The sequence below is a fragment of the Haliotis cracherodii genome, unplaced genomic scaffold (genome assembly GCF_022045235.1).
Source record: "Haliotis cracherodii isolate W230 unplaced genomic scaffold, xgHalCrac1.p SCAF_13, whole genome shotgun sequence".
Taxonomy (NCBI): Eukaryota; Metazoa; Mollusca; class Gastropoda; order Lepetellida; family Haliotidae; genus Haliotis; species Haliotis cracherodii.
The window spans coordinates 2,866,035-2,891,448 of NW_027266268.1; the positions used below are offsets into that span (position 1 = coordinate 2,866,035).

General features: G+C 43.7%; 1 protein-coding gene across 1 annotated transcript; it reads right to left on the reverse strand.

Moving 5' to 3' along the window:
• Positions 1-1,132: 1,132 nt before the first annotated feature.
• LOC139459505 (uncharacterized) lies at positions 1,133-24,656 on the reverse strand. The gene is made up of 9 exons (XM_071240995.1): positions 24,385-24,656; positions 21,233-22,230; positions 20,798-20,923; positions 19,048-19,199; positions 17,115-17,232; positions 15,593-15,809; positions 5,328-9,126; positions 3,528-3,573; positions 1,133-2,997 (listed from the first exon to the last, which is right to left on the reverse strand). Exons 1-9 carry the CDS (start codon positions 24,542-24,544, stop codon positions 1,498-1,500), a joined length of 7,116 nt encoding a protein of 2,371 aa, XP_071097096.1. The 5' UTR covers positions 24,545-24,656; the 3' UTR covers positions 1,133-1,497.
• Positions 24,657-25,414: the final 758 nt, after the last annotated feature.

Here is a 25,414-nt window from a genome sequence, read left to right on the forward strand (position 1 = left end):
ACTGCCTTCGGGAAAGGGTCTTGGCATCAACTCCACTGCCTTCGGGAAAGGGTCTTGGCATCAACTCCACTGCCTTCAGGAAAGGGTCTTGGCATCAACTCCACTGCCTTCAGGAAAGGGTCTTGGCATCAACTCCACTGCCATTAGGAAAGGGTCTTGGCATCAACTCCACTGCCTCCAGGAAAGGGTCTTGGCATCAACTCCACTGCCTCCAGGAAAGGGTCTTGGCAGCTACTCCACTGCCTTCGGAAAGGGTCTTGGCAGCTACTCCACTGCCTCCAGGAAAGGGTCTTGGCATCAACTCCACTGCCTTCAGGAAAGGGTCTTGGCATCAACTCCACTGCCTTCAGGAAAGGGTCTTGGCATCAACTCCACTGCCTTCAGGAAAGGGTCTTGGCAGCTACTCCACTGCCTTCGGGAAAGGGTCTTGGCAGCTACTCCACTGCCTCCAGGAAAGGGTCTTGGCATCAACTCCACTGCCTTCAGGAAAGGGTCTTGGCATCAACTCCACTGCCTTCAGGAAAGGGTCTTGGCATCAACTCCACTGCCTTCAGGAAAGGGTCTTGGCATCAACTCCACTGCCTTCAGGAAAGGGTCTTGGCATCAACTCCACTGCCTTCAGGAAAGGGTCTTGGCATCAACTCCACTGCCTTCAGGAAAGGGTCTTGGCATCAACTCCACTGCCTTCAGGAAAGGGTCCTGGCATCAACTCCACTGCCTTCAGGAAAGGGTCTTGGCATCAACTCCATTGCCTTCAGGAAAGGGTCTTGGCATCAACTCCACTGCCTTCAGGAAAGGGTCTTGGCATCAACTCCACTGCCTTCAGGAAAGGGTCTTGGCAGCTACTCCACTGCCTTCAGGAAAGGGTCTTGGCATCAACTCCACTGCCTCCAGGAAAGGGTCTTGGCATCAACTCCACTGCCTTCAGGAAAGGGTCTTGGCATCAACTCCACTGCCTTCAGGAAAGGGTCTTGGCAGCTACTCCACTGCCTCCAGGAAAGGGTCTTGGCATCAACTCCACTGCCTTCAGGAAAGGGTCTTGGCATCAACTCCACTGCCTCCAGGAAAGGGTCTTGGCAGCTACTCCACTGCCTCCAGGAAAGGGTCTTGGCATCAACTCCACTGCCTTCAGGAAAGGGTCTTGGCAGCTACTCCACTGCCTCCAGGAAAGGGTCTTGGCGTCAACTCTAATGCCTTTAGAAAGGATATTGGAACCTTGTATCTGATACCGGTATCTGTTTTTTTATGAGAAGTGGTGCTGCTACACTCTGTTGCCAAGCAGAAGGCAAGTAGTTAAAAGTGTACAGATCCAGTAACAGGTGCTTGAGGAAGTAGTCATTAGATGATCTTGCCTGTCAGTTCAGTAATGGTAGACAATTATGGAATACTACCTTTTTTTTTACATTTTGTATCTCAGCAAGATATTGTTTATTCATACTCTTTGTAGTGGCTGACTGTTTAGACTTGCAGTACTCTGTTTCTAAACATCAACATCAACTAGAATCTGAATCGTACATTTGGAAGCAGGAAGCTTTGTGAATTTGTATGACTGTAAATGGGTGGTGCCCCTTGTGGAGACATTGCTGTGCTGGACATGGAGACAGAAGGATAATAGTCCTGGGTGTTGCTTGTCACCAGACCATGTCCCTCATTGTGGGTGCTCACAGGTGGTTGTGGTATAGGTTGGTTACCAGAAATGCTTGGCATTATGCTTTGTTCAGTGGCTGTCACAGTTGTAGTGGCCTCATTTGCAGGAGTGTGCCTGAAGTGCTGGTTGTTGTTCAATCTTAAAAGCATAGGAGATGAAGAAGATAGGATGAAAGGATCATTGTTGAATGCGGGTAGACTGTTTTGATTTAAACTTGGATCATCTGAGGAAGAGATCATGCCATCAGGTGCAACCTTCATAGGTAGTGTTGCTGTTTGTGCAGTATAGTCACTACCCCTAAATGATATTATACTGCCCTGAAGTGCACGGGTACCTTGGGCTGACATCAAGCTCTGACGTGCACCTTGGGCTGACATCAAGCTCTGAGGTGCACCTTGGGCTGACATCAAGCTCTGAGGTGCACCTTGGGCTGACATCAAGCTCTGAGGTGCACCTTGGGTTGACATCAAGCTCTGAGATGTCCCTACTTGTCTAGACACTGAGGAAGATCTTGGGGCTATGTCTGCATTGGTTGGAAGCCAGGATGTATCTGGCATGAAAATTGGTGAATCTTGATGAATGTTTAACTGAGTGACCTCAGTGTGCCCCACCTGAGTGACCTGAGTGTGACCAAACTGCCCTTCAATATGAGATCCACTGGACTGTGTTGTGAGCTGAGTGTGTTCCAAGTGTCCTATCACTTGAGGTCCACCCAGGTGGGGCGTGAGTTGAGTGTGCCCCAACTGTCCGACAAGCTGAGCTCCATCTGACTGTGCCTTGCGCTGAGGTACACCTAGCTGTGTCATGAGCTGAGGTACAACTGACTGTGTCATGAGCTGAGATCCACCTGACTGTAGCATGAGCTGAGATCCACCTGACTGTGTCATGATCTGAGGTCCACATGACTGTGTCATGAGCTGATCTACACCTGACTGTGTCATGAGCTGAGATCCACCTGACTGTGTCATGAGCTGAGGTACAACTGACTGTGTCATGAGCTGAGATCCAACTGACTGTGTCATGAGCTGAGATCCACCGGACCGTGTCATGAGCTGAGGTACACCTGACTGTGTCATGAGCTGAGGTCCAAGTGACTGTGTCATGAGCTGAGGTCCACGTGACTGTATCATGAGCTGAGGTCCACGTGACTGTGTCATGAGCTGAGGTACACCTGACTGTGTCATGAGCTGAGATCCACCTGACTGTGTCGTGAGCTGAGGTACACCTGACTGTGTCATGAGCTGAGGTCCATGTGACTGTGTCATGAGCTGAGATCCACCTGACTGTGTCATGAGCTGAGATTGCTGGTAGAGAGTCTCTGGTGTTCCAATCTGCTGACATGGTCGGATCTGGTTTATAAAGGATAAAGGAGAACATATAGCAGATAGTAAATCCAGTAACATTTAGATACTTGAAAAAGTGCCAAGGCATTGTTACAAACCAGGCGCATTCTAAATAAGCTGATACCTTGTATGATGTGCAGCCTTAACTATAAAGTAAGCAATGTATCAATGTCTTGAATATATTTTTAATAATTGTTTGCTGTGTAACATAGTACCTTACAGCAGATGTTTTGGCCTGTTAGTCTGTCAGGTGTTTGCTGGTAGTACAGCAGACAGTGTGGCCTGTCAGTCTGTCAGGGGTTTGCTGGTAGTACAGCAGACAGTGTGGCCTGTCAGTCTGTCAGGGGTTTGCTGGTAGTACAGCAGACAGTGTGGCCTGTCAGTCTGTCAGGGGTTTGCTGGTAGTACAGCAGACAGTGTGGCCTGTCAGTCTGTCAGGGGTTTGCTGGTAGTACAACCGATGGAGTGGCCTGTCAGTCTGTCTAGGGAGCATGATCCAGGTGTGTCCACTGTCACTCTATTTATGTTCAACTTACATCACACCATTCAGGAGCATCTGTCCTCACAGCTCGATGTCTTCTTCTGAAACCAATCACACAAAGGCAAAAGTTCACCAGAGACAGACGTATTCAGTCCAGAAAGCTCTCTCACTTTTAAACTCTGTGTGAATTTGAATAATATTTAATCCACAGAAATAAATTATTTGATTTTTCTGCTGGTTGTATTTTATTGCTTTTTATCTAGCAAAAGACTGTGTGATTGCAAGGTTACACTACAAACAGAAGGAGCGGGGATGAATGATTATAATGATTATCAAAATCAGTTAAGACTGTTTATGCCAGCCTTGAAGAAGCTTAAGTCTCACTAATGTGTTGTGATAATGTAAAGATACTGATATGGTTTTACAGTGCACAATGCCATCCATGTGGTCATACCAGATTGTAAGAAGGAACTAAATGGAAAGACACATTTACAATAACTGTATCATTTATAATTCTTTTTAGACTTGATCATCTTTCATATTCTCAGAAACCCCTGTTACCAGGTCACACTGAGTAAATCCAGGTTTGAAAATCCTGTTAGGGTGACCGTGGCACAGTTTAAACCATGATGACATGGGTAAGACAATGAATGTCACACTGCCTCAAGGGAACAATTACATATCACAATTGATTTAGATACCTGTTCGTGTCTCTTGTATAAGACTGTACAAGAATGAGGGTGAAATACATGAGTACTTGTTCATTTTGTTGTACAATATATCGATAGTTCAATTGATTGCTTCCCTCCTTGACAGATGGCACTCATAGGTATGTTTAGGCCTGCCCTTTGGGTTTTAAATGAAGAAAAATAGATGAAATGCAAAGGAGGTACTCTGGAGACAGTCAAGTTACCGAGCTTCCTTAACATTTCCCTACCATTCCACTGAACCAGGAAATGGCAGATGAGTGGGACAGTATTAGTAATGCAAGGAAACATGGGGGAATGTACTATCACAGTACTATTTCAATAGTGGTACAAACATTGCAAATGCTCTGCAGAGGAGGTACTCGCGAGTTACCTCAAACAGCTACTGAGACTTGCACATGTGAATACTTTTCCTATCCCTGAAATTCATACCCAGGAGGATAAATGTCACCAGAAATATTCAGTGATACTAGGGCTGGGATAGGTAACTGGGGTATCCGGGTCAGGTGGGTGCTGAGTAGGACCCGGGTACCCACAGGACTACCCGGACCCATGGTTAGTCACGTGATATATTGTTTAATGACAAAAATTATCTAGACCTTAGAATTATGTTTGAACTACAAGTCACTAATGTTCGCAGTTCTTTCTGACTATGCGCCCATTCCTTCTTTAATATGTTTGAATAAAACTAAAACTTCAGTCAACGTCAGATCATTTTACACATGTATCTAAATGCATTTTGCCAGGGCTACAGTCCAACTTTTCCCAATCCGACAGTTTGAACCTATCTATTGAGACCTACAGAGGGTAGGGTCGGGTAATAGGGGGTGGGTACCTGGGTAGTAAATTTGGGCGTGTTCCAGCCCTAAGTGACACACATCCATGTAACCATATGAACTGAATTGCTACCAAAACATTTGATAACCATCATGACTTCTCAGAGATGTTAAGTTTCATTTAATAAAGGATATTCCTTTTAGAAGACACATATTCATAGTTCAAAACTGAGATTGTTATCTAAATATGATAAATGAAATAACTACACAGGTTATGTTCCCGGGCAGACAAACAGGTGACGTAACAGATTTCAATATATTTCATTCACACATTGAATATAGCAATGTGAGTGTGGAAAAACATGTACTCACGCTGTAGAGACAAATCTCCTGTCTGGTGTCAGGCCGTGGTTGTCAACTGCATCTGGATCTGCACCATTCTCCAGTAGTAATCTCACCACTGCCTTACTCTCACTCTCACATGCTTTATGTAGAGGTGTAGACCCCCATAACTTGTCAGTCACTGATACATCAGCATTCTTGTCCAGTAGTAATCTCACCACTGCCTCACTCCCACTCCCACATGCTTCATGTAGAGGTGTAGACCCCCTTAACTTGTCAGTCACTGAAACATCAGCATTCTTCTCCAGTAGTAATCTCACCACTGCCTCACTCCCACTCCGACATGCTTTATGTAGAGGTGTGGACCCAAACCCGTCAGTCACTGATACATCAGCATTCTTCTCCAGTAGTAATCTCACCACTGCCTCACTTCCACTCCCACATGCTTTATGTAGAGGTGTGGACCCAAACCCGTCAGTCACTGATACATCAGCATTCTTGTCCAGTAGTAATCTCACCACTGCCTTACTCCCACTCCCACATGCTTTATGTAGAGGTGTGGACCCAGACTTGTCAGTCACTGAAACATCAGCATTCTTCTCCAGTAGTAATCTCACCACGGCCTCACTCCCACTCCCACATGCTTTATGTAGAGGTGTGGACCCAGACTTGTCAGTCACTGAAACATCAGCATTCTTGTCCAGTAGTAATCTCACCACGGCCTCACTCCAACTCTCACATGCTTTATGTAGAGGTGTGGACCCAGACTTGTCAGTCACTGATACATCAGCATTCTTCTCCAGTAGTAATCTCACCACTGCCTCACTCCCACTCTCACATGCTTTATGTAGAGGTGTAGACCCATCATCATCAGTCACTGATACATCAGCATTCTTGTCCAGTAGTAATCTCACCACTGCCTCACTCCCACTCTCACATGCTTTATGTAGAAGTGTGGACCCATCATCATCAGTCACTGATACATCAACATTCTTCTCCAGTAGTAATCTCACCACTGCCTCACTCCCACTCCGACATGCTTTATGTAGAGGTGTGGACCCAAACCCGTCAGTCAATGATACATCAGCATTCTTCTCCAGTAGTAATCTCACCACTGCCTCACTTCCACTCCGACATGCTTTATGTAGAGGTGTGGACCCAAACCCGTCAGTCAATGATACATCAGCATTATTCTCCAGTAGTAATCTCACCACTGCCTCACTCCCACTCTCACATGCTTTATGTAGAAGTGTGGACCCATCATCATCAGTCACTGATACATCAACATTCTTCTCCAGTAGTAATCTCACCACTGCCTCACTCCCACTCTCACATGCTTTATGTAGAGGTGTGGACCCAAACATGTCAGTCACTGATACATCAGCATTCTTCTCCAGTAGTAATCTCACCACTGCCTCACTTCCACTCCCACATGCTTTATGTAGAGGTGTGGACCCAAACATGTCAGTCACTGATACATCAACATTCTTGTCCAGTAGTAATCTCACCACTGCCTCACTCCCACTCTCACATGCTTTATGTAGAGGTGTGGACCCAGACTTGTCAGTCACTGATACATCAGCATTCTTGTCCAGTAGTAATCTCACCACTGCCTCACTCTCACTCCCACATGCTTTATGTAGAGGTGTGGACCCATCATCATCAGTCACTGATACATCAGCATTCTTGTCCAGTAGTAATCTCACCACTGCCTCACTCCCACTCTCACATGCTTTATGTAGAGGTGTGGACCCATCATCATCAGTCACTGATACATCAGCATTCTTGTCCAGTAGTAATCTCACCACTGCCTCACTCCCACTCCCACATGCTTTATGTAGAGGTGTGGACCCATCATCATCAGTCACTGATACATCAACATTCTTCTCCAGTAGTAATCTCACCACTGCCTCACTTCCACTCCGACATGCTTTATGTAGAGGTGTAGACCCATCATCATCAGTCACTGATACATCAGCATTCTTGTCCAGTAGTAATCTCACCACTGCCTCACTCCCACTCTCACATGCTTTATGTAGAGGTGTAGACCCATCATCATCAGTCACTGATACATCAGCATTCTTGTCCAGTAGTAATCTCACCACTGCCTCACTCCCACTCTCACATGCTTTATGTAGAGGTGTGGACCCAGACTTGTCAGTCACTGATACATCAGCATTCTTGTCCAGTAGTAATCTCACCACTGCCTCACTCTCACTCCCACATGCTTTATGTAGAGGTGTGGACCCATCATCATCAGTCACTGATACATCAGCATTCTTGTCCAGTAGTAATCTCACCACTGCCTCACTCCCACTCTCACATGCTTTATGTAGAGGTGTGGACCCAGACTTGTCAGTCACTGATACATCAGCATTCTTGTCCAGTAGTAATCTCACCACTGCCTCACTCTCACTCCCACATGCTTTATGTAGAGGTGTGGACCCATCATCATCAGTCACTGATACATCAGCATTCTTGTCCAGTAGTAATCTCACCACTGCCTCACTCCCACTCTCACATGCTTTATGTAGAGGTGTGGACCCATCATCATCAGTCACTGATACATCAGCATTCTTGTCCAGTAGTAATCTCACCACTGCCTCACTCTCACTCCCACATGCTTTATGTAGAGGTGTAGACCCATCATCATCAGTCACTGATACATCAGCATTCTTGTCCAGTAGTAATCTCACCACTGCCTCACTCCCACTCTCACATGCTTTATGTAGAGGTGTGGACCCAGACTTGTCAGTCACTGATACATCAGCATTCTTCTCCAGTAGTAATCTCACCACTGCCTCACTCCCACTCCCACATGCTTTATGTAGAGGTGTGGACCCAAACCCGTCAGTCACTGATACATCAGCATTCTTGTCCAGTAGTAATCTCACCACGGCCTCACTTCCACTCTCACATGCTTTATGTAGAGGTGTGGACCCAGACTTTTCAGTCACCTGTCCACTTACAATGTCCACATCCTCATCACATACCAGCTGTTCCAGGACCTGGACATTCCCTGACCGGCAGCAGGCAAGGGCCGCCCTGACCTTCACCTCCAGTGTACAGTCCTGTAGAGAGGAGGTGTCCTGTGTAGAGAAAGTGTCATAGAGGAATCTCTCCCTGCTGGCGCACAGCCAGGACAGAAAGGGGCCTCCAACATCAGTGTCAGTGGAGCTGTGTAGCATATGTCCGTCATCTGATGTCAGCTCCTTCACCTCTGCAGCAAGATGCTGGACAAACCCCTGTTCATTACATGCTGGGTGACGGAACACACGGGCGTATCTCCGGGCTGCTACTGCTTCAGCAAATCTCCTCGCCAGCAGCGGGTAGTGACATGGACGGATCAACACATACAGTGTCCTGGTGGTTGTAGGTTGTTGAACATGCACATGCTGATAGACAAACTGCAATGGTAATGTGTTGATGATGTGTTCTGTTTGTTCTTCAATTATTGTATATAAAGTCAGAAACAGCTCCTGCTTGCACTGGACATACAGATGAGACCTTAATAATTTACATTCTAGAATGTCCCTGCACTGACTGATATCATTATAAGAGTATGCCCTCGAGAGGTCCTCCACTCCACTCATCTGCAGTGCCCAGTCCCACTGCTCCCATCTCCTCCTATCTTCCTCTGATGGGGGAGACATAAACCTATAATGATCATCATCATCATCATCTCTCCTCCTGGGAAAGCTCCAGAGGTTGGCTTCCATCTCCCCGCCCTGCATGGCCAGCAGCAGGAGAGAAGCAAATAAGATCTTCTTGTTGCTGTAGAGGTGGCGACAGGCGGTTGACAATGGAGTGAGGGCTGTTGATGCTGCTGCTGAAAAAACAACATAGGCTATACATTATCTCTCACTGTTATTTATCCGAAGATAGAACATCCACTCTATGAAGAGAAAAACACAACCAACACACTTCAATATCAATATTGTTAACCTGAAAATGTGATTACCAAAATATTTGCTGATGTATGTACAAGTTAATTTCAAACCAACAACAAGAAAACTAGATAAGTGATAAGTTGATAAGTTTCTATCCCTATTGCATCCTGTATTTATCATCATTTGAAATGGAAAAACTAAAAATATGTATGTTCAGTGACTGACTTAAGTCAGAATGATCCCTTGCTCCCCACCGTCATGAAAGGAAATTTTCATGCAAACACTTCCCTGGTACATGTCGGCTCACAGCAACACATCAGCAAATAAACACGAGACAATACATGGGCCTCTGTGACATTGTGTTATTGACTCCTCTACTCATCATTACTTACAGCGAAAACAACTCTTTAATACGATGGTTATCTATTTATTTTTTATATTAAAGGTGTAATAAGTGCCAAAGATAAATCTGGAAACACTTTCGTGGATCAGTGGCAAACCAGATCACCATATTGTATCCCCTTGTCTACAGTTTGTCATGAAATGAATCTGTTGCTTTCTTGTAGATGTAACGGAAATTTATAGAACTGATTACCCTAGCAACGACTGGAACAGGATAGTACCTCGTTTCATACGGGTGCTTTTGCATCCGGGCCTTCTAGAAAATACTTAAGGCCGTGCGTGCCGCACGAGCTTTAGTGAGCGTCTGGCTCCGAGGGCAAGCTTGCCGGGATCTGTCTGTACACACACGTGTTTTTGGTATTTTGAGATAATTGTACTAGTTTTTGCCCAGTCACACCATTTTAGTCTGGGTTATCATGTTTATCAAAATGATATAGAATGTGTTTTACGGTGACATTTTCTGCTAGAATCTATGTGCTAGTGTTATTTTTTTATTTTCCAAGTCTTTGAACCTGGTGTGTCAACCGAGTGATGTGTCAGATATATTCGAAGACTACGATTATGAAAGCGTTTAACGCCTACAGTGTTGCGGAATATATTATCACCTTTGTTTGGACTGTAGCATTTTGATTTTATGAATCTCGAGTGTTGAGGCAGACTAAGTTTAGCTTTGAGCTTTTGCACCACTGAGGAATATATTGAAGATTGAGCGGCTGGAAAGCTAGCCAGATAGACTTACTCCGGGTCACCAATTATGTAATTTAAATACTGTGCCCCTTGAATTTTGCTGTTGTGAAGCATTTTTCTTAGTTTAACATAAACTCAGTGTTTTCTGGCTCATTTGTACTGCCTGTGGTGATTTGTCTATAAGACAGATAAGAATTTTGCTTGGACCATCATTGGTGTATCAATACTTCCATTGGTTTATCAGATATTACACAAACTTCTCTTGGAACAATGTCTCCATATATTTCTGCGCATGGTTTGTAACCAGTCATGACCGGACTTGAAACACATGTATATTGTTCAATGTGTAGAAATATTGAAATTTCCTCTGATTATGTAGGATGGATGGTAGCATTTACGTGGTAATAGCTCCTCACCGATATGTAGTTCGCTTGGGACAGCACGTTTCAGATCTTGCCCCATGTGCGGGCACGTGCGTTTGTCGGCTGCATGCCGATTTAGTGTTTACAGTCGTGGGTCGTATGGTAAGAGCGCTCCGATTGGTTGGTGACAGACTGGATTAGCCAGTGGCTTCACCGTTTAGACGTGTTGACCCAGAGGTTACGTGTCCTTGCGAGTATATAAGAGATAGGCGCGAATGCTCTCATTGTCTTGCATGATCGGGAAGATCATTACAGGTGAGGGAGACCACACCAAATTACCGTGTTCGGAGGACGAACAATTCCCCAATCCCTAGTGATTTTAGGCAATAAAGATCTAAATTCTGTGGCAACTTTAGAATTATTGGGTAAATTGTTAGAAAGCTGGGTTGGACGGGTGGATTTAATCAGGAAATAATGTCAGCTATGTGATGTAGCTACATAGACCAATTGTGTTTGGAGGTTTGAAAGGGTGGTTTGTTTTCATAGACTGTGTTAAGGATGTTGTAGGGATAAAAGTGGGTTAGTGAGGGGTTTGCTTTAGGCTGCTTTTGAGTTTTATTTTGAGGGTATAAGTAGGATTTTTGATTAGGATTGATTGATTGATTGATTGATTTGTAATTGTTGTTGAGTTCGTATTTATATTTTGATACAGTTGGTTTTTTTCGTTTTGTTTATTTTTCTGTAATAAACTGTTGAAACTTGATTATATTTTGTTGTGAATCAACTCCCTACATCCAACGAACTGAGGTTGTAAAGGACAGACAGAGGGACCATAGACACTTTATTTTAGTATTTTAGGCATTAATATCTTCTGAATAAAAGAAACACAACGCAAAGTCATGGTGTCTTAAAGTGCCCAAAGCCTGTCCTGTTACATTTTTGGTGCCGAGAACAGGATGTAGTGGTATTGGTGATTTGTACTGAAATTAATTAATTGAGATTAAGTTAGGGATATATGTTTGAAAAGGATAGTTTGTTAAAACAAATGCAAGTGAACAGGGTTTTGACTTGTTCAAATTCAGTTTCTTGTCACCTCCCTCTGAAGATAGTTTTCATGGTCTTCCATCTAGACCAGGAGTATTTACTTCTACCCCTAGACCGAGTGGATTTACACCAGGGTCGCAAACATTGATAGATGTAGGGATGAATGCATCCAGTGCAAACATGTTCCCACAATCCAACTCAGGTTATCCCTCATTTTGGGACCAGAATGTGATTATACCTAGGGATGTGAGTACTCAAGCAGTAGACCACAGCAGAAGGTCTGTTAGATTTGATATACCAGTAGATGTTAGTGAGGGTGATAGGATACCATTTAGAGTTAACCCCATTGTAGGAGGAAGCATTTATCCTTCTTCACAGAGCAGTCGACAAGTAGATAGGTTGGATAGCACACACTGTCCTGATTTCGGAGGAAGACATGGTAGGTAAAAAGGTAGGCCATAAAGTTTCCGAGTCCCGTGATAGGATTCCAATCACGTACCTTCTGATCACATGACAAGCTGACAAGGTAAGGTTGTCATCTGTGGGATGACATTACCATCATACCAGACAACTATATATCCATACACAAAAGCCACATGTTCCTGAGTTTTATAGGTATAGCTTTCACAGCATTAGGGCTCTATCGGCATGTATGATGTATGGTACTGGCATTTTATTTTGTTAATTCTGAAACAAAAACATCTCTTTCCCCCTCTGCAGCCATATCAACCCAAATAGCAGTCTGTCCCACACCTCTACAATTGTTTTTTCTGCAATTCTACAAGATCTACAAGATCTCTCCAATATACATGCACATTAATTTTGTAGAGCAAACAAAACATGCAATGAGGCATATTTCACTTCCACATGTTGTCAAACCAGCCAGTACATGATGAACTAATAATCCCTCACATCCTGTGTTTCCCTAATTATACACTGTCACTCCAACAACAACACATTCATCTATAGTTTTACAATGCCACCTGCAACAACACATTCATCTATAGTTTTACAATGCCACCTGCAACAACACATACATCTATAGTTTTACAATGCCACCTGCAACAACATATGCATCTATAGTTTTACAACGCCGCCTGCAACAACACATGCATCTATAGTTTTACAATGCCACCCGCAATCAGTTCATGTCGCAAAACGTTCCAGACGCAGTTAAGGCTGTTGTTACCCACAACAATCACTTTATATCGCAAAACGTTCCAGACGTAGCAAAGGCTGTTGTTACCCTCCTGCAATCAGTTCATGTCACAAAACGTTCCAGACGTAGTAAAGGCTCTTGTTACCTACAACAATCACTTCCTGTCGCAAAACTTTCCAGACGTATTTAAGGCTGTTGTTACCCACCCACAATCAGTTCATGTCGCAAAACGTTCCAGACACAGTTAAGGCTGTTGTTACCCACAACAATCACTTTCTATCGCAAAACGTTCCAGACATGGTAAAGGCTGTTGTTACCCAACCACAATCACTTCATGTCGCACCACGTTCAAGATTTACAGTATCTAAAGATGAGCTTATACTTCTCGATTCAGTTATTATCCCACGCCCAACAAAGTTGGTGGGGGATATAGAAATGGGCTCCGTCCTTCCGTACATCCGTCAGTCCGTACGTACGTCATGTTTTGTTTCTGGAGCATAACTCATAAACTGTTCAATATTTTTTCATGAAACTATGCAGGTCTGTCAGGTACATGCTGAACTGGTGCCTTTTTGCTATTTAGAAATTTCAGAAATATATTTTTTTACGTTTCCATGGCAACAAGATGGACTTAGGTTCCACACTATTCTTTTTTTTCACAATTTCCATGATAAGTTCCACCACGGTTAAAAGAGCTTAGGGTTTGTTTAGATTTAATTATGTCATAAATTCTACAACAGCGGTGGGGTATATAGCCACGTTAGTGGCAAACTCTTGTTTCTTCTTGTTTTCTCCTAACATATGGATCGGTGAATTTGTTGCTTCCATTTTACTTTAATTTACATAATCTGAGCTTAAGAAGACACAGATTTTCTTATACCCTTCAAGATATACAAGTGATAATTAATTTGGTTAGATATACAGTTATAATCAACTCAAAGGGAGCACTAATTCTAGTTTGTTATAACTGTAGTTTGTTATAAGCACATATACAGCAAATGGACAGGACCCAAAATAATCCGTTGTTATAAGTATGTTCGTTATAAACATAGTTCACTGTAATTGATTTAACTTCATTCCAGAAGGTAAAGGATGTTTACAATCATGACCATCCATCTTGCACCCATCAGACATCTGTCAGTGACGTGGTCTGCTGGGACCAGGGTTAACTTGAGAAACCTTTCAGGCCATGATCTTTTGCCTAACTTTGAGATCTTTGACTGCAGTCTTCTCTTGTTTAGTACCATCAAGTAAATAAATTAATTCAACCTTTTCCAGCCTGGAATATCCTCTCACTCCGCGCCATTTTGGCAGGGCTATGGGATCCTTGACAGTAGGTTTTATATACATGTATATAATACTGTGTTTAATGTTTACCTAAACTGATGTTTTCATTGTCATTGAGTATAGTCAATACCAACAAGAGGAACTAGAACTCAGTCCTGAAAGACCCTCTGGGAGCAGACATGTTGGATTTTCTAATTTCACTTGAAACCATGGCTCCTTTGTCTTTGACCGTGGACTAACTAACTGAATTGTAAGTTAAACACCACTTGGCAATGACGGAACTTCTTTTATTTCCTATCATTTATCTTGATGATAGAACAATTTCATGGAAACTTTTGTCACCTGCAGGATTTGAGCCTGCGAAGTCTGCACGGAAGGCTAACGAAAGTTGTCTTCTGTCACTGTGACATGGGAAAAATTGTGTGAAATTAACAACGAAATATTTACTTACATCAAGACACTGGCTTATCCATTTATGAACTGCGAAATGTGTTTTGTGCAATTTTTATACAGTATGTTACTCTATGCATTCTAGTATTTGTACAGTACTTGTGATTTGGTAGCTTTTCGTTCAACAAAATGAACAGATAGCAACAAAATTACTATTATCTTGATCAGTGCTACGTTTGCACATAATAGGCCTATCAACATGGGAAAGTAATATTATCCAAATTGAATTATAACCCAAACGGCAAAGGGCAAGGTGCATGTGCAAAAGGCTCGGGGGACAGACATCACGTGCTACACACAGGCCCAACTAACACAGTGTTCTCACAGTTGAGCTACGCTCCTCGTGGTTTAGTTAACCATTTCAACGATTAGACACTGGGTCCTCGTGGTTTAGTTAACCATTTCAACGATTAGACACTGGGTCCTCATGGTTTAGTTAACCATTTCAACTATTTGACACTGGGTCCTCATGGTCTTACCTATATGTAAACACCGTGATTCTTTGGAGGAAGGTCTCATGAGACTGATAGTATTCCTACTAAGACTGAACGAGATGATGTTGGAAAACTATTGTCAGAAACAAAACATGCCAAACTTATGTTGAAGACTTACCAACTGTCTGTTTATGTAGATGCTAACTTGGCAGTGTTGCTTAACAAAATGTGAATATAAAGTATTTCAGTTGTGACTAAACAATGGACACTGTGTTGACCCACCAAATCCATTTAAACATGACCATGCAGTGTTAATTATGCTTGTAATTATAGAAGTGTGTGACTGATGTCAATAATAGGGAATTTGAATACTTCTTTTTCTCTTCCAAAAATTATATTTTGATTATAACCCCAGACCCAGAATGTTACTAAAAGACTCTGCAAACCAGAACAAGAAAGGCCTGAAGTGTGTGATTATTGTCACTTTGATAGACACAAGAAATCTAAATTTTGCAATATGCCGTACACTCACTGGTGATAAACCTCAAGACACACCTCCCGGATGACTGATGGCGCTTACCCTGACTGGACGGTCTGCTGGAAGTACACTGAGGACCTGTCATGTGTGGGGAGTCCAAGCAGACAGTCTGTGGGGAGTCTGTACCCCCTGTGTCAAGAGCCTGCTGCTGTATGTGGGCATGGGCCAGTAGTCTGTGTAGAGCGTAGCAGCGGAATCTCCTCGCGTGACAGTTCCTCATCACACACGGAGGCTGGCCCTTCAGAAGTGTCTCAGCAGCCTGTTGGTGAAGGTCTAAACAGTCATTCATGTTAAGCCAACTGGAAGAGGGTGCTTCACAGGAAAACATTATATCTACCGAATGTGAACAATGAATGAATAATTGGAATTGAAATTAATAATTGAACATTAATTGGTCTGTATGCTTTGTTTGTTTGTTGTTTAACATCACTCTCAGTTATATTCAAGCTATATGACGTCAATCTGTAAATTATGTATGGAGTTTGGACCAGAAAATCCAGTTATGGACATCATGAGCATCGATCCACGCAATAGGCATACAATGACATGCATCAACCAAGTCAGCGAGTCTGATCCAGTTAGTCACCTCTTACAACAAGCATGGGTTGCTGAAGTCCAATTCTAAACAGGAAGCTTCACGAAAAGGTCCGTTTGCTGATGGGGATTAAAAATATGTGAACTAAAAGAAACAAAACTGTATGTTGACTAGATATCCTGCCAACAACAGTTTTGCAATTCATTCTTTATTCACATATGAGTCCATCAAAGTTAGCTACACCTGTCACATTGTGAATTGTTAGTGGGGTTAGTTGCTCATGCTCTCAACCTCTGGGTCGTCTCATCAAGGACTTGTTTACTTACACACTACCGTGACATGGCCTAGATAATGTATCTAAACACACTACTGTGACATGGCGTAGATAATGTACCTAAACACACTACCATGACATGGCCTAGATAATGTATCTAAACACAATACCGTGACATGGCATAGATAATGTACCTAAACACACTACCATGACATGGCCTAGATAATGTATCTAAACACACTACCGTGACATGGCCTAGATAATGTATCTAAACACACTACCATGACATGGCCTAGATAATGTATCTAAACACACTACCGTGACATGGCCTAGATAATGTATCTAAACACACTACCATGACATGGCCTAAATAATGTATCTAAACACACTACCGTGACATGGCATAGATAATGTATCTAAACACACTACCATGACATGGCCTAGATAATGTATCTAAACACAATACCGTGACATGACGTGGATAATGTATCTAAACACACTACCGTGACATGGCCTAGATAATGTATCTAAACAACCAAGGATAAATACCTATCCATTTGAGATCAACATGTTTCTATCAATCAAGTTTGTTAATTATGAACAGAGTATGAGGTAGAACAGTGATCAATGATTACCACAGGTTCCACTGTTTCATCATTGAGCAATTACCTGTATGTACTGGACTTCCCATCCAGTAAGTTATGAAAGGCTACCTCTCACCAGACTCTCTAGTTTAGTACAGGTGTACTGCCTACCATCAGGACATGGACTCCACAGCTGTCACTGTCTGTCTGTGGAAGAGTCTTGTACTGCCTCGCCCTCCATCTTGTTAAAATCTGTCCGGTCTCCTCACTCCTCACTGCCATGTACTGTCTGCAACCCACCACACACCATGTATACACCATGTACTGTCTGCAATCCACCACACACCATATATACACCATGTACTGTCTGCAACCCACCACACACCATGTACTGTCTGCAAACCACCACACACAATGTATACACCATGTACTGTCTGCAACCCACCACACACCATGTATACACCATGTACTGTCTGCAACCCACCACACATCATGTATACACCATGTACTGTCTGCAATCCACCACACACCATATATACACCATGTACTGTCTGCAACCCACCACACACCATGTACTGTCTGCAACCCACCACACACCATGTACTGTCTGCAACCCACCACACACCATGTACAGTCTGCAACCCACCACACACCATATATACACCATGTACTGTCTGCAACCCACCACACACCATGTATACACCATGTACTGTCTGCAACCTACCACACATCATGTATACACCATGTACTGTCTGCAATCCACCACACACCATATATACACCATGCACTGTCTGCAACCCACCACACACCATGTACTGTCTGCAACCCACCACACACCATGTATACACCATGTACTGTCTGCAACCCACCACACACCATGTATACACCATGTACTGTCTGCAACCCACCACACACCATGTACTGTCTGCAACCCACCACACAACATGTATACAACATGTACTGTCTGCAACCCTCCACACAAAATGTATACACCATGTACTGTCTGCAACCCACCACACACCATGTACTGTTTGCAACCCACCACACAACATGTACTGTCTGCAACCCACCACACAACATGTACTGTCTGCAACCCTCCACACAACATGTATACACCATGTACTGTCTGCAACCTAAAACACAACATGTCCTGTCTGCAACCCACCACACAACATGTACTGTCTGCAACCCACCACACAACATGTACTGTCTGCAACCCACTAACAACATGTATACACCATGTACTGTCTGTAACCCACCACACAACATGTACTGTCTGCAACCCACCACACACCATGTACTGTCTGCAACCCACCAAACAACATGTACTGTCTGCAACCCACCACACAACATGTACTGTCTGCAACCCACCACACACCATGTACTGTCTGCAACCCACCACACAACATGTATACACCATGTACTGTCTGCAACCTACCACAGTCCATGTACTGTCTGCAACCTACCACACACCATGTACTGTCTGCAACCTACCACACACCATGTACTGTCTGCAACCTACCACACACCATGTACTGTCTGCAACCTACCACACACCATGTACTGTCTGCAACCTACCACACACCATGTACTGTCTGCAACCTACCACACACCATGTACTGTCTGCAACCTACACACACCATGTACTGTCTGCAACCTACCACACACCATGTACTGTCTGCAACCTACCACACACCATGTACTGTCTGCAACCTACACACACCATGTACTGTCTGCAACCTACCACACACCATGTACTGTCTGCAACCTACACACACCATGTACTGTCTGCAACCTACACACACCATGTACTGTCTGCAACCCACCACACAACAAGTATACACCATGTACTGTCTGCAACCCACCACACACCATGTACTGTCTGCAACCTACCACACACCATGTACTGTCTGCAACCTACACACACCATGTACTGTCTGCAACCCACCACACACCATGTACTGTCTGCAACCTACACACACCATGTATACACCATGTACTGGCTACATATATTGATCTACCATGGCTTCGTGACTCTATCATTCTATTATTTGTAATACCTGCCATGTACTAGAGCGCAAAAGACATCCACATGAATTCTTACCTCCAGTCTGAAATATACTTGGATGTTTGATCTGACGGTCTTGAATCGATGACACCCACTGTCCTCTCCCTGACATTGGCAACAAGAAGCATCCAGTGACTGTCTGCCACACACACTGGCATCAGGAGCCAGGTGAACACAGTCAAATCCTCCTGTAACAGAGACACCTAGCCATGTGAACACAGTCAGATCCACCTTTAACATAGACACCTAGCCATGTGAACACTGTCAGATCCACCTGTAACAGAGACACCTAGCCTGGTGAACACAGTCAGATCCACCTGTAACATAGACACCTAGCCATGTGAACACAGCCAGATCCACCTGTTACAGAGACACCTAGCCAGGTGAACACAGTCAAATCCTCCTGTAACAGAGACACCTAGCCATGTGAACACAGTCAGATCCACCTTTAACATAGACACCTAGCCATGTGAACACTGTCAGATCCACCTGTAACAGGGACACCTAGCCAGGTGTACACAGTCAGATCCACCTGTAACAGAGACACCTAGACATGTGAACACAGCCAGATCCACCTGTTACAGAGACACCTAGCCATGTGAACACTGTCAGATCCACCTGTAACAGGGACACCTAGCCAGGTGTACACAGTCAGATCCACCTGTAACAGAGACACCTAGACATGTGAACACAGTCAGATCCTCCTGTAACATAGACACCTAGCCAGCCATGTGAACACAGTCAGATCCACCTGTAACATAGACACCTAGCCATGTGAACAGTCAGAACCACCTGTAAAAGAGACACCTAGCCATGTGAACAGTCAGATCCACCTGTAACAGAGACACCTAGCCAGGTGAACAGTCAGATCCACCTGTAACATAGACACCTAGCCAGGTGAACACAATCAGATCCATCTGTAACAGAGACACCTAGCCAGGTGAACACAATCAGATCCATCTGTAACAGAGACACCTAACCATGTGAACACACTCAGATCCACCTGTAACCTAGACACCTAGCCGGGTGAACACAATCAGATCCACCTGTAACAGAGACACCTAGCCTGGTGAACACAGTCAGACCCTCCTGTAACAGAGACACCTAGCCAGCCATGTGAACAGAGTCAGATCCTCCTGTAACAGAGACACCTAGCCAGGTGAACACAGTCAGATCCACCTGTAACATAGACACCTAGCCATGTGAACACAGTCAGATCCTCCTGTAACATACACACCTAGCCATGTGAACAGTCAGATCCACCTGTAACATAGACACCTAGCCATGTGAACAGTCAGATCCACCTGTAACAGAGACACCTAGCCAGGTGAACACAATCAGATCCACCTGTAACATAGACACCTAGCCTGGTGAACACAGTCAGACCCTCCTGTAACAGAGACACCGAACCATGTGAACACAGTCAGACCCTCCTGTAACAGAGACACCTAGCCAGGTGAACACAGTCAGATCCTCCTGTAACATAGACACCTAGCCAGGTGAACACAGTCAGATCTACCTGTAACATAGACACCTAGCCAGGTGAACACAGTCAGATCCACCTGTAACATAGACACCTAGCCATGTGAACACAGTCAGATCCTCCTGTAACAGCGACACCTAGCCAGCCATGTGAACACAGTCAGATCCACCTGTAACAGAGACACCTAGCCATGTGAACACACTCAGATCCACCCGTAACAGAGCCACCTAGCCTGGCAATAATCTGCGGTATTCTGTATATCTGGACCAATAAGTGGTCTGGTGAACATGCAGAGAGTCTTACATCTTCATACATCCACTGCCTGAACTGTTTCCCCTCCCACAGTGTGGCCAGCTGGCAGGGTAACACATAGCAGTGGTGTCTCAGCTGACAACCCTCACGCAGCAGGTGTAGGTAACACTCTATCACCTGAAATGGAATAGAAATATAATCTTAATATTGTACTATGTACATAATGTGTAGGAGTTGAATGTAATAAACAACATAATGCGTAGGAGTTGAATGTAATATACAACATAATGTGTAGGAGTTGAATGTAATATACAACATACATCCCATGATGTGGTTGAATTCAATGCAATATATCCCATGATGTGGTGGGGTTCAATGTAATATATCCCATGATGTGGTGGGGTTCAATGTAATATATCCCATGATGTGGTGGGGTTCAATGCAATATACTTCATGAAGTGTTTGACTCAAAAGCAATGCACTCACATTGTCATCCAGCCATTTCCTCCCCTGCAATGTGGCAAGACTGCTGCCTGCTATGGTCATGTCGCCGACCCTGTACACGGCTGTGACATCCACCTCCACCTCTTCAATCTCTGACTGGTCTAAGTGGCTGGGCCATTGCTGTAGGGTGGCCATGAAGCTGAGGGTTGGTGTGTCTGTTCTGTGTGCCCCTACAACCACAGCCGACAGAAGCGCCATCAGAGTCTCCTGTTGGAACTCCTCAAACTGAGGCAGGCACACCACCTCCAAGTCTTGCAGCCTGGCTCGTGCATCCTGCACATCCTCTGGCCACAGCTGCATGACTTGCTCCGAGAGAGACAGGCATGGGTTGGTGCTGGAGCACACTCCTCGTCTCACCTGCCAACTTCCATCACACAGAAGTCTATCCACAATGGAGGCAAACTGCCCCGAGGTCACCAGATCTTCTATCTGGTCAGAGACACTTCTGCTGCACTGTGTGCCTTTATTTCTCAAATCTCTGTCATCTTCCCATAGTGTAGGATTGTCAAAGTCAGCTAGGATAGCTTCAACTTTACGTTTTAATTCAGTTCGTTTACTTTGCAGTTTTTGTCTCTTTGGTGGAACAGGACAGTCATCATCTTCACCCACATTGGTGTCAAAGGAGCTGTGGCACTCTCCAGCACCGTCACTGACTGACCCTGATGTCCCCGGGGCACTGACTGACCCTGATGTCCCCGAGGCACAGCCTGTAGAAGTATGGACTTGTTTGACGGGAGTGGACTTGCTGGCTCTTCTTGGCCATGGTGGCTCTTTGGCAATGAATGCATTGCCTAGATAGTGTATCAAGACAAACTGATTGGGATTGGGATGCAGGACATACACATGCTTCATGAAATCTCGGGAAAATTCTGTGTCACTGAATTTGGCTTGGAAAAATGTTTTTTTGATTGTAGGGTTCTTTTTGGGCTGTTTACTTGTTCCATCATGTTGGAAGTGTATGTTGTCATCCTTCCATCCCTCTGAAACAATACAGGCATATGTCAACAAGGCATACTGTTAGGTGCTAACATCCTATGGATAAAAGAGAGATAATACTGATCATAATACTAGCTTCCAACAACTTGTCCATACCAATCACTATTATTTTAACTATCATGCCTTGGTATCCTTTATATTCCAATATGTACATACTTGAACCTTATCTGTTGTGTAAACATCAGTCTCTCATCACTCAACCTTGTATAAACATGAATCATCCCCATGTTTATAACCTTCCTGCTTCACATCAAATTCTGTACATCACATCCTTGTTCATTGTAAGGAAGAAGTTGTATGTACATCCATGGAACTATCTCCCTTGTCCAAGACAAAAGGTGCCAATTTCTGTATTTTATCATTGACATGAAATATTAACATAGATTTTGCAAAGATTGCTTAAATTATATTAACTGATAGAAAATCATAAATGGTGAGGTGAGGCGAAATTGGGTTTAACGCTGTGTCCAAGATTATTGCACTTATATAACGACGTGCATGTGTAAAAGTGAATATTAGTGTCAGGATGGTTTTCTCTAGTGAATTTGGGGGCACGGGTGGCCCAGTCGTCTAAGGCGCCGCGATTGGCTGTGCAGAGTTGCGTCCCTTGGGCACGCCAGAAACCTATGATTGTGGGTTCGAATCCCGGTTCGCCCCGATTATGTTTCTAGGTTTGTCAGCACCATACCCGTGCTCGTGGGTTTCACCGAACTGGTAAACGTCTGAGACCTGCATCACTTCGGGCTTTCCTCCCACATTAAGCTGACACGCCGCGATGTAACTGGAATACTATTAAAAGCGGCGTTAAACACAACTCACTCACTCACTCTAGTGAATTTGAACTCTTCCCGGAATGTTTAATCCTATAAATACTATACTCTTGCATGTTTAATCCTATTGATACTATACTCTAGAGTAAAACTTCCCCCAGGATAATATTTAGGTAGGATATAATCCTTCCTTACACATGCATGTGTGTGTGTGGCTGCTTGAAATAGTCCGGACTGATGACGATTTATAGTGCTAGCTCACTGAGATACCATGCCACAGTTTAACATGAACAACCTACTCAGACACTGTATACTGACTCAGTCTAACCAGTCCTTGTTTTAGCCCTTTAGACCAGACAGGGTAACAATAAATACTATATTTTAAGTCTTTTGGTCCTTCATAGACTCTCTGTTAGTCTTACATTTCAAGTCATCTCTTGAATATTCATAAAAGTAATTTGAATATTTTAATGCATTCTTGAATATTCATGTATTATGCTTCTTTTTTCCATATTGTATTTTCAGATAAAATTTCATCAAGTTTCTAGTAATTAAGATAAAACCAAGCTAAGTTGTGAGTCAACCAAATAATAATAAACTTTGAGTCGATATGTAAAATCTTTGTTGTACATTTACTTATATTTGTTGGACTGTTTTGTTTATGTTTTGTAAATAAATTAATAATGTATCAGCAGAGGCCGCACATACTTCTAATATGATCCTTTTCATCGACATGAAATAAATTATAAACTGTAAAAAAAAATTAAAAAGCAATTGATTGATTATTAAATAGCCTGAAATGCAGTACATGCTCAGGAGTATTTATTTCAGTGCTTGTCACGGAAGACAACGAGTAAACACGAACAGCCAGCATTCGCGACCATCACGTAGTTATGGAAAGATGCGCGTGGTCACGAATGTTACCGCATCCTTCCGTTACCAGCTTTTCCGGAATGGCTCGTGGATTTACGGAAGAATGCGAGTCTTGACGAACCACCTCGTCCGTAAATGATACGAGCTTTTACGAGGGCTGAGCAGCAGACTATTTATAGAAATTGGGATTTCCAGATATTGTTCACAATTGATTTGGAATTAAATCATAGTAGATAATAATAAAAAGATTCTTATAAATTTACACTGAAACGTCAATTAATGAATTTGGTTTTAAGGGATCTACTAAATTTACTAAGCTGAATTACTTTGCTGGTGATCATCAGCTCAATACCAAATCCTTGCTTGACAACAATATAAGGATCTACACCAAACCGACGCCTTTAGAGTAAATAAAGAAGGTGTTATCCGCACACTGTATACTTTGAATACCCAATCGCTTCACTACTAATGAAATAAGTACATGTATATTCTTACCTGGGTCCGTCCCCTCTTCTATGCAATACACATAGACCTCGCCCCCACTGACGGCCCGTGGAGCGGTGCGGATCACGCGCGTCAGGTCTGGGGAGTTGAGGATCTGACACGCCTCTGCCGCCCTGAAGGGCCTGGCGCGATCACAGTAGTAGTAGGCCATTCAGGTGTAATCGCTGGACATACTTTTGCTAAGGCCAAGTGTTGCCATAGAGTAGAATCAGATAATCTTCACAGAACCTTACTGTGCTATACTGATCTATACTGTGCGCGAAACATCGCCCACCCGCTCTCTGTGCGATATGGCGGTTATGCAACACATGCCAGGAATATAGTCGTCAACCGTGTGCAAGATAAGGGATGTATTGCTTTGGTGATTGGTCGTTATAAATACCCCACAAAGTCACATTGTGGTGGTGTTTAATTTCGGATCAGATCGGATTCTCCGGGAAATATTACATTTGAACATGCAGAGGCCACTCATAGTTAACGGATCTGAATGACTATGGTATACCACATACTGGCTCCTATCTGTTACCACTAAGTATACACGCAACGTGGAACGTGTTTGTGTTCAACCTATACTTACTTACGATCTACTGATAATCGTGGCGACCCGTGAAGATCCGGGGTAGAATACAGGTCTTCCCATGCTTACTGTAAAAGGTGACTATGCTTGTCGTAAGAGGCGACTAACGGGATCGGGTGGTCAGACTCGCTGACATGGTTGATGCATGTCATCGATCCAAATTGCGTGGATCGATGCTCATAATATTAATCACTAGATTGTCTGATCCTTACTCGATGATTTACAGAACGCCGTCATAAAGCAGGAATATTGCAGAGTGCGGCGTTAAACAACAAAATAATCGTGGTATAAATGGAGCTGTGGATTAAGACGACACGTACTTAAGATTTACAAACAGTCGCAGTAATGAGCTGTGGATCAAGGAGACACGTACGTAAGATTTACTGCCAGTCGTAGTATTGAGATGTGGACCAAGGTGACACTTACTGACGATCTACTTATAGT

Bases quoted from the DNA above. Each gene is read 5' to 3' on its own strand.
- LOC139459505 (XM_071240995.1), bottom strand. From the start codon at position 24,544: ATGGCCTACTACTACTGTGATCGCGCCAGGCCCTTCAGGGCGGCAGAG. The intron at 19,200-20,797 runs GTAAGACTCTCT...TCTCTGTTACAG, and splicing joins GGCAGTGGATGTATGAAGAT to GAGGATTTGACTGTGTTCAC. The intron at 3,574-5,327 runs GTGAGTACATGT...GATTGGTTTCAG, and splicing joins AGGAGATTTGTCTCTACAGC to AAGAAGACATCGAGCTGTGA.